This window comes from Calidris pugnax, unplaced genomic scaffold (assembly GCF_001431845.1).
Source record: "Calidris pugnax isolate Ruff unplaced genomic scaffold, ASM143184v1 scaffold198, whole genome shotgun sequence".
Lineage (NCBI taxonomy): Eukaryota > Metazoa > Chordata > Aves > Charadriiformes > Scolopacidae > Calidris > Calidris pugnax.
Genome location: NW_015090925.1, coordinates 1,055,721 through 1,066,184, shown reverse-complemented (window position 1 = coordinate 1,066,184; position 10,464 = coordinate 1,055,721). Strand labels below are relative to the sequence as shown.

At 45.2% G+C, this 10,464-nt stretch overlaps 1 protein-coding gene across 1 annotated transcript; it reads left to right on the top strand.

Moving 5' to 3' along the window:
- Positions 1-425: 425 nt before the first annotated feature.
- BRI3 (brain protein I3) lies at positions 426-10,374 on the top strand (the record flags this gene model as incomplete). The annotated part of the gene is made up of 3 exons (XM_014951357.1): positions 426-456; positions 1,474-1,588; positions 9,985-10,374. Coding segments are annotated over 3 exons (279 nt in total), but the record flags the coding sequence as incomplete, so codon positions are not given.
- Positions 10,375-10,464: the final 90 nt, after the last annotated feature.

Below are 10,464 nucleotides of genomic sequence, written 5' to 3'. Positions count from 1 at the left end.
CCCCCCGGTGACCGGAGGCCGTGGAGAGGCTCGGCCCCGGTGACCGGAGCGGCGGGGGCGGCGGCTGAGGGCCGTGGCCTGCGCCGCAGAGCGACCGCCCGGCAGCAGCGGCGGGAGCGGGGAGCCTGGAGCCTCCGGCCCGGGGGGCGGTGGGGCCGCCGCGGTCTCCAGCGCAGGGAGGGGCCGAGCGGGGGATCCCGGTGTTGGGAAGCGCCTCCTCCCCAGGGGCCTCCCGGGTGTAACGTGTTGGTGCTTCGCCCTCCCCGAAGCAGCGGCTGCCGTGGCACGCACTCCGCGGGGTGCGGGGCTTCCGCCTCAAAACAATGGCGGGGAGGCCCAGCTGCGCCCGCGGTGGCAGACCCCGGCCCCGCACCGCTCTTTGCGGGCGCTTCGCCGTGTCTGGTTAATGTTTGTTTTTTCTGACACACTTCAGTGGTCTTGGAGAGACTCAAGCAGGTGAGTAGATAGAGTGCTCCTGTTAACTGAAGTAATGCCGACCGCCGTCAAAGAAAGAAGTGGTCTCTCGGGAAGGGCTCTGTGGAGTTCAGGGAATGTTTCAGAAGTTACAGGGAATAAGCCGCATGCAGCAGGCGGACCCCCAGTCATCAAGCATTGGGTTGAATCTTGGGGCTGTAGGTTGATTTCTTGCTAATAACTTGGAGCTTATTTTCCTACAATACAAATATAACTGATTATTTTCAGTTTAATTTTAAGTAGTGAGGCTGGTGGACTTTACCGATGCATAACTTGGTGAAAATCTGAGATCTGTGCCCTGGGAGACAGGCTCAAAATGAATTGTACTTGGGCAAACATACCTAGACTGTATGATTACACTGCATACATCCCACCATCCCTTTAAAAAGGTTCGTTTTTTTTTTTAACTTTTTAGTGTTAATGCAGTAGTTAAGAGCTTGTGTTTTCCAACTGCAGCTGTTAAAATGACACACTAGCTAACAACATGGGTTTTCTGAAAGTTTGGGGCTTTTTTCTGTGCTATGCATCCTGCTTCCTTTCCACTTGCATCCTATCACTCCTACATCTCTCTCTGGTTATAGACTTAATATATGGAAGTTAAGTTGGAACCAGGGAAATATTTACTCTGTTTCAGCTAGTTTGTCCACTGGGTTAGGACATACCTGATACATAATGTCCAGCAGTGAAAGCTGTGATCGTTTGTTTAAACCGTTTTTCCCTAGTGCTCAAACAGCGTTGAACTGATTTCTCAAAGTTAATTATTAGCTCAGCGTCCTCTTTAGATGGTTAAGTTGTGCTAGATACTTGGGTTTATGAAGTGGCTTTGCTTTGAGTAGTGTGTTCCAATTCTGATTTTGATAGAGCTTCTTAAACTGCTCAATCAAGACTCCATTTCTATTTATTTTTTTCCACGTTGTGTTTCCATACTTCTAAATTATCATTGTTCTTTCTGCCTTATATGTGGTGATTGAAGGTTTTTTTTCTTTTTCTTATTTTTAGGGTATGCTGTTCCTCCACCAACATCACAGCCAGCCTATTCGAGCACGTACACCATTATCCAACAGCCTGCTACCACCACTTCTGTAGTAGTAGTTGGTGGCTGTCCTGCTTGCAGGTAAAACGGCCCTCTAGATGAGAAATAAACTTAAGTCTTGGGTTTTATTTTTTAAATTACAGATATCCATATAGTTATTGGTTTTCAACAGTTTCTATTTGCATGTGTGTATTAGAATTTAAATAATTGAAAAAGCTCTAAAATTTAGCAGTGGAGTGCTTTAATTTATGTAGTGTGAGCTTCTCCTGATGGGCTCGTGTTTCTAGTGAGAAGGCAGTTCAGTCACAGATGTAAAGGGGCAGTTCTTGGGGGAGAGGATGACGGGAAGTCCTTCCTGATGTGTTTATGTCTGGTGATAGTGAGTAGCATGATTTTATTGTGAAACTTTCTGAAATCTTTGACCATAGTCACTTCTGGTTATCTGGCAGTCCTGTGGAAGGGCTTCCACTGCTGTGCTGTGTGTCCCCGTTCCTGACACCCAGACCATGCAGAACCAGGCAGGGTGGTATTGGTTGAAAACATCAGTATCTTGAGGCTTTAAAAGATCTCTTACCTTAAAATTCTTCTTACTGCAGAAAAACAGGGAGATTAATAGATCTGATTCAAAGTGTTAATCTGATGAAGTGGTGAAAACCAGAAAAAAGTGGTCAGCTGTTGGAGTTGCAACAAAAGAACAACTTCCCCTTCCAAGATCAACAGCCATAAAAAAAGGGAAGGAGGCACTCTGCTTCCACGTTAGTGCTGTCAGTCAGCTGTAGTCCCTTTGCACGTCTCTGTTCCTCCCGTCCCAGGACATAAAATGCTGGGCGAGGACAGGCAGATTGCTGCTGGTGCAGCTCGGGCACTGCTGCGCCTGGCCAACTCTGACTCAAATGCAGCATCATGCCTTTTCTGGTAAAATGTATGGGAGTTGCCCTTGTGGCATCTTGTGAGGAGGCACTTAGTATTCTGCAAGTCTGAGCCCTTGCTTATCCCTTTCAAAAAAATAGGTAGGAAACAGATGTGCTGGAATAGCAGAAATGACACCAGGTTTCAGTGTGGTCAGTGCGATTGTAGTGGCAGAGGCTGTCCCCAAATGCCTCTTGATTTTGTCAGAATTGGTGTTTATCTGAGAGTCAGTACTTGCCTTCAAAGGTGGATTCAAACAAGAAGTATCTTGTGGTGGTATGTAAAACCAGGTGCCTGCTGAAATGCCACTCGTTCAGGCTGAAAAACCTGTACCAGCTGGAGCTATTGATCTCAAAGTTGTGTGTTTTGAACAGTGAGGGAGAGTAACCACTGAGCTGCTCAGAGGATGTGGTAGATCCTGCCACCTAAGTAATTACATTAAAATGCTTATGCTTTAGCTCAACCAGAAGACAGGAAAGATGTTACGTGCTGCTTGGCAAAAAGCAGGCAGTGTGTTTATACAGACCTCCTGGCCCCAAACCAAATAAATCTCAAAATGTTTTACTATGGAAGTGGTCTTTGTGATAACTTCAGATTGGTAGGCTCTTGCTGCTATTCTTGGGGTTATTTTTTTTCCCTTTTTTGCTGGAAGGTATCCTGGGATCTTCTAGGAGACACCTTTGAAATAATCATTTGCAAGTATAATATCTAACTTTAGCCAAATTTGGGAAAATGAGCTATCTTTTGTGAGGTGTTTTTAAATGACCTCACTTGAATAGTTTTCTTTAGCAAGTCATCAGACTTGCTCTGCTGGAGGGTACCTGCTGCTCTGTACGTTGTGGACTCTTTCCTAAACCAAAATACCCTTCACGAAAACCTCGTTTACTCTGGGATCTCCAGGTTTTGTTTTAGACTGGGTAGGGAGGTTGTGAGGAGAACCATGACACGTTGATTACAATGAGGCATAGTAGTGCACTGCTTAAATTGTAGGGCTCTTCTTGGGCTTCTGAAATCCTCTGGATCAGGGATGAGTAGCTGTATTAGGAACGGTGTGCCATAGTCATGTTTGCAGTTTCAGTATGTGTTTTCCTAATTGTCTTTAGAGGAAGAGTCAAGGTGTCAGTGTAGGAGGGAAAAATCTAAGATTGCTTGTCTCTTGACTGGTTAAGGAATTGATAGTCTGGCACTTGGAGAGAACGGGCAGAGGAGCTGGGTGGGAAGCACAATATTCGAAATATTCCAGGGACCTGAAGGGCCAGGGCTCACGTGCTGGAAGGTCACGCTGGCAGCATCTCTTAGGGAAAGAGCTCATAATCCTCTTGGACTTCTCAAGACCTTAAACATAGTTCTAGCTTACTTCCTTGGCCTGGAAACCTATTTTATGAAGAATGCAAATGCAGCTACACTCTGAATACACCAGTGAACAGAAGAGTTCTTGAAAGAGCACTGATAAACATAAAAAGCTATTAATGGTGCATAGAAAAACTTTGTTTTGTTATTAAACGGCTGAGTCAGTCGTCCTGCCACTCTTGTGATGTGATGCTGTGCATGGTCATTAGGGAAGTCCATCAGCTTTGGCTGATGAGGAAAAAGCCTGGTTTGTGGCTGTGGAATAATGTAACGGATAGCGTAGGCTAAAGGCCATCGAGAGGATTTCTACCATCAGAAATACAAACCGGCTTTTTGCACTGTGGAATGTCTGAATGTTGCTAATTGAAATCAAAACTATTTCCAGCTTAAAATGTGTGGTGGTGAGGAGAAATGTGCACTGCTGGGCTGTTATTTGGGTAGGAGTCTATTTTACTGCAGTCACGAGTGATCTTGGGGTTAATAAGTTAGCTACAGCACATGATCTTCAGGCTTGATTTATGGTATGGAGTAATAAAAAGTACAAAGTGTGTCCAGCAGCAGCAGCCTCTCTACACGTAGGTGGTGTGCTCCTGCTCCCCATGAAACTGCATTTATTTTTTTCTTCTGACTGAAGCATTGCTGCATCTGAGGGATGACTCTGCTGTCCTGCCAGCTGTGCCTCTTGCTTAGAGTTATTCATTAGTCAGATCATCCTCATTCATCATTGGTCAGTGTTGCTTTCTAATTACAGACTTCAGTATTAATCCGTGTTCCATCCTTCCTTGCATTATTAAAATGTCTTGGGTGGTTGTAGTCCTGTTGTCTTAGTGGGAGGAGTTCTCCCAGCCCCGATGTACAGAGAATTAAACTGAGTTGCAGAATACGGTCAGCTTCATTGCTTGTAGTTGACATCTAAGGATCAGCCAAGTCCTGCTGTTAAACTATTTTATGTTCCCAAGTGCAGATTGAGTCATTACAGCCACTAACTTTAGAAATCCAGCCGTGTAATTATCATTTTAGCTTGGAGAATGCAGTCTGGTTGCTTCTCTTGTGGTCACTTTCATTTTCTCTTTCTCTGTCTTGTGTTGTTGGGTAGAACAAACTGCAAAGGAATGTTTGCTTTCCTGTTACTCAACAGAAGAAAGATCCTTTTAAAAATTGTGAAAACATTCTCTTGATGTGATGTTTGCAAAAGCTGGTTCTTTCAAAATCTGGGACCTGGGCCCTGGTTTGCCCGAGTCCTGCTGGGTTTTTATTTTCCTGTTGAACAAGTGTTCAGACATAAGGACACAACACTGCTGCATTGTGGCAGCTTTCTCTTCTCTCTCTTCTGACAATTACAAAAGATCTGCTCTATATCTGTAGTGGGTCCCAAATTACAACAACACTGAGGCTTCTTCCAAGATCGGAGGATGGGACAAACTTGATTTAAGCTATTCTCCCTGCCATGGTGTTTTGTTTTGGTTGGGTTTTTTACTTGACAAAGCAGTAAGTTCTCAGGTTTTGATTGAAATTTTGTTTTCTTCAATTAACTGCATATCTCCTGAGAGAACAGACTCTGGGAAAGTTGCACTTGGGTGATAAAGTCTTTCAAAATTTCAGTCTTCTGTTTTTTCTTTGATTCTTTCCATCACAAACTCCATATGCACTTTGATAGAAGGCCGTTCAGGATACGGGCTTTCTATAGCCTTTCTCAACAGCTATATTTAAACCTTATGTAAATATTCTTAATAGAATTTCATAATATGTACTGGTTAAACATACAAGTAATTAAAAAAAAAAAGCCAAACCCTAACTATTTAGAGAGCATGTCTGATACTGTGAGGAAACCAGCGGAGGTTCAGTTTCTGACAGCAGGCTGACATGCTAGGTATCCTTTTGAATCTTGTGAGCAAAGCCAACTTTGAGATACTGTTTGAAGAGTGCTCTGAAGAGGAATAGTTGTAATAGTGCAGCAGCTCCTGGCACTGGTTTGTATCACAGAGGTGGTCAGGCTGTGCTGGGAGTCAGTGCAGCTCCCTTGTATTGCAGCCTGCAGCTTTGTGTAGCCGTGTGCTGTTCAGGCAGAGCGGGGCGTTCGTCCTGCTGTGCTGTCATTCGGTGGCTGGAGCAGTCGGGGCATGAAATTCAGCAGTGACTTGGGCACGTGATGGCAAAGAAGAAAGCAGTACAGCAGGCTGGAGCAGGCGCCGTGGAGCTGCTGTTTGGCATCACTCACCGGGGTGGCAGTAACTTCTCCCCAGTCCAGCAGCTCTACCCTTGCCAGAATTTCTCTGTCTCTGCAGCCTGCCCTCCGTGTAGGAACTGGGGCCTAAAGCATAAGGAAGTTCAGATAAATCTGCAAATACTGTGATGTCTCTTACTTGAAGGTGACTTTTACGGATAATTGAATTTACATATACGTACAGCTTGTGTTGAGGAGGGCAAGCCAGCGGCTACGGATAGATTGAGGCTCCTTTCTGTGAACATGGATCAACAACTCTTCGATATGCCTCCGAGCTGAGGCTGGAGGAGCTGGCTCCTCTCCTCGTGGGATGGAATACTCTGACCATGGCATGCTTACTCAGGAGTTGTATATGTAATTGTCAACTCTGCTGCTGCTTGCAGGTGAAATTAAGCGTGCTCAGCCTGGCTGCTGCTGTTGTATTAGGCAGGGCAGACAGAGAAAAGCTATGTTTGTTTTAACGTTCAAAATTAAAGATTTGGCATGCAGGTTCCAAAGTCCATGCTTGTCACTAGTCTGATGCTTCCACTGAAATCTAGAGACTCCACCAGCCTCGGTGGCAGGAGGGAGGGGACACTGATGTGAAACTCCCACCTGCTGATCAGTGAGGGGGAGCTGTGTAGATACTCCCAGAGACACCCTCAAGTGAAGTGCAGTTTCTTTTCAGGTCTTGCGGAGCTTGTCATACAACCACACTGTCTCTGATTACCTGGGATCATCCTTCAGCTTTATTTGTAAGGGATGGAAGATGGTGATAAGCACACATTTAAATACTGTGATGTAGTGTTAAGTCTAAAAACGCACGTGTTAAATTGTACTGATGCTGTGTTTGCAGATCTCACTGTTGGCCCTCTGGTTCTGAGCGTTTGACTTAAGATATTATTGTTTTAAGACTTATTTTCAAGAAGGGGGTTGTCTGAAAAGTAATTTTGTTCTAAATACTTGTCAGTGTGAATAATTGACCTTACTTTATGGAGTTGGCAGCTGCAGTTACAGCTTAAATCCAAGACGCTGCTTGCAGTATAAATAAACCTTTCGGCTTTATTTTTAGATTGGGAGTGGTGCAGTTTTAATCAGCTTTTATGTGGTTTATGTTGTAGAACAAAATTTATGTTTGGTTACATTAGTGAATCTACAGTTTGAACCTGGAGTCTCTAATTACTCTGCAGCTCAGGTAAGGCATACAAGCACAAAACCTCAAAATACTAATTCTCTGTTATAAAAAGGTCAGATTTTTTTTTGTTCTAAATTTAGTAACTGGCTAAGCAGCGATTGGATAAGTGTTCATCTAAAATTAGGTGGTGACACAAACCAAGAGAAGCCAAGAGGTGCTGTTGTAGTTCATGCTGTAGTAGTGATGGCAGGGCTCTAGCTGTGCCGGGAGCTGGCTCTGGAGCACAGGGATGTCCTGGTGGTGGGAGGTCGGGCTCAGGAGAGCTCTCCCTGCAGCTCAGCCCCTCTGGGCTTCCCCTCTCCCTGACCCAGCAGCGCTTCCCGCACGGGCTGCTGTTGGATACGGATGGCCATCTGTGAGGTTTATTTTTTCCCTTTTTTTCTTTAATGGCATTTTGCATTGCCATAAAACACTTCCTGAGTAACTCTGTTTAGGGGGAAGGGAGTTTAAAATAAATTCTATTTCAAGTGTCAGGAACATCTGCTGACCAATAGACTTGGGTCTTGCAAGCTGATTAGGAGGCTTGATTGTAATGGGTTAGACAGCCGTCATCTACAGTTGGGTTTGCAGCTACTTGGGGCTGGCCAGAAGTACCCTTAATGTTTAATTAGTGTGTTTATTCTTTAAGGTCAGATCAAAATTAAGCTGCTTCTATTCCTAACTGAACACTGGCTACTTGTCACAAAGGTGGACTTCAGGGCAGGAACTGGATCTGGCATTATGAAGAGACAAGGAGAAGATTTAGAAGCACTAACAAAGCAAGAGCTGGATGCCTGCAGGAAGGGAACGCTCAGTCTGGGTGAATGAAAAAGATGGTGTTAGTGTAAGGCAGTTCCAGTGTCCAGATACACCCTAAGCAAAAAAAATTATGCCCAAGTTTTGCTGTTAGCCTTAAGCTATGATATATAACCCCCCCCATACACCATAATGTCCCTCAGGTGGGACAGCCAGTTAGAAATCTCTGGAAGCAAGGCTTAATAGGAGGCTCTTCAACTCTGCTTTCAAAGTCCGTCTAATAAAAGCACCTCTGCTGGGTTTGGTGTGCTCTGAACTCCACCTAGCAAGATTTTGATGTTTCCTGGCACAGGCTAATGGTGTAACAACTGTTTTGGGATTAGGACTTGAAAGTTGGGTAGCAAGAGTGAGTTGATGGGAGCTACGTTTTCTTTACTATTTTTTCTTTCCTTTTTGACTTTCTCTGATTAATCCACATCTTTTTTGTTCAAATGAGGACCAAAGTCCTACATAGTCATCTGGATGAAGCATTAATAATCCAGAGTCCATGGAAAAAGTTTACTTCATTATGTACCTCTATGACATTTGCCTTTTTTCTGCTGGTGACAGTGACTGCTGTTCTGCTGTAACTCCTCTGGTACCCCTTCCCTGGCAGCGCTCTCCCTGCTGCCTGTCCTCCTTTGGGGAGGGCTCTGCTGAGAGGGAAGGGAGGCTGGCACCGCTCTCACTATCTGCTGGGCTGCAGTCCTTTGTAGTAGAACATCACAACTAGACACAGCCTGAAAAGAGATATTAACCACCGAGAGCCCGTCGCATCTCTGGGTGCTGTTTGCTGAGGTGGTGTGGGGTGAGTGTGGTGAGTCAGTGACTGATGGGCCCAGAGAAGAGCAGGGCCTGGCTCCCCCATCTGCTGGCACACCATGCAGTTTGTCATGAAACTATAAAGCTACGGCTGGGATCAGCTGTACCCTGACAGACCTTCATACCAAATAGAAAGTCCACGTCTGTCACGAGCTCTCTCAACAGAAACAAAGTTAGTTCATCACAAGGAGGGGACTGATGTTGAAAGCTTAAGCTGAACACGAAGCTGTGTAAGCAGCAGAACGTTAAGAAGACTTTGAAGAGCCTTTGACTTCTTATGGCGGTTGAGGGGAAGGAGAATGGTTGTTAAGTTTAATCAGTTGTGATGTTTTAGCCAAGTGCAGGAAGGAACTCTCTGAGTCTCATCTGCCTGCCTTTGCTCTGTTTATGTGTACAGTCGGTCTGGGACTGCTCTGGAGGGAAACAACAGTGTGTTGGCCTTGGCACCCGCTCCTGGTGTCTGTGTCAAGGTCACTCAGCTCTGTTTCTGTAGACTTGCACCCTACCAGGGACTCTCAGAGGATGCATCTTCTTCAAGTGTTTTGCTAAACTCCAAAGTTTTGACTATTTAGTACAGCTGCTCACATTTCTAGGCTGCTTTTCACTTTGAGAGTAAGCTTCAGTGTTGCTAAGGTTTAGTTCTAGAGAATTTTATCCTCACCTGGAGAGAAGCACTTGACCCCAAGAAGGGCTAAGCAAGGAGTGAAGCTTGATGCTGCAGTCTCCATCCCGAATGTGAGGTCCTGTTCCCATGCAGTCACTGGGGAGGTTGGTGGAGCTGGGGTGCAAGAACACAGAGGGCTGCAGGGGCTCAGGCTCTCTGTGAGCTTTCTGCAGGGAGAGTGCTGTCACTCGTCCCCCGGCACGCTGTGTTCTGTACTCACATCACTGGTAAGTGGAGCTGATGACCAGGTACAGTCCCAGAGTGCAGGGACTGAGCAATTGTTGCTGCCTGGAACTAAGCAGCACGTTTGAACTAAACCTTTCAGACTCCTTTGCTACAGTCTGATCACCTGCAGATTTCCTGCTTTTCTTTACATGGTATAATTCAAAACCTGCTCCAAGCTTTGAGAGTAACAGCTTTTAAAGGGGAACCCCCCATCCAACTCTGAGCCTTACCTTGCTCTGTAAAATGGTGTGGGTTTAGTGACTGCCAGATGAGAGTGGTAACTTGGGGCAGACTTGGTGGGTGTCCCTGACTGTGTGTGTTTTCCCTTTTCGCAGGGTTGGCGTGTTGGAGGACACCTTCACCTGTCTCGGTGTTCTGTGTGCCATTGTGTTCTTTCCTATTGGGATTCTCTTCTGTCTTGCACTGAGGCAGAGAAGATGCCCTAATTGTGGGGCAGCTTTTGGCTAAGGGAGTGACCATGGACGTGCTTCTGGAAGCTACAACTGTTAGCATACTCTTTCTAATGTAAATGTCATGTACAATCATTTTATTTGCTTCAGACCTGTTTTGTAAAGTGTGAAGAAATTTAGCCTCTTGCATGTAATTTAAACTTAAATCTTTTATGAGCATGTGCATTGCAAAACATGAAAACCCAACTTGTTTTCCATGTTTAGTGGCACCTGTTGACAACTAAATAAAACTGCTTTTCCTTTTGCAATCCTCAACTTGTGGCTGGATTATTAAGTGTGTGACTGATGTGGCTGATGAGGTGCAGTCTGGCAGTGGAGGTAGTGATCTGGCTACAAGGAGGGATA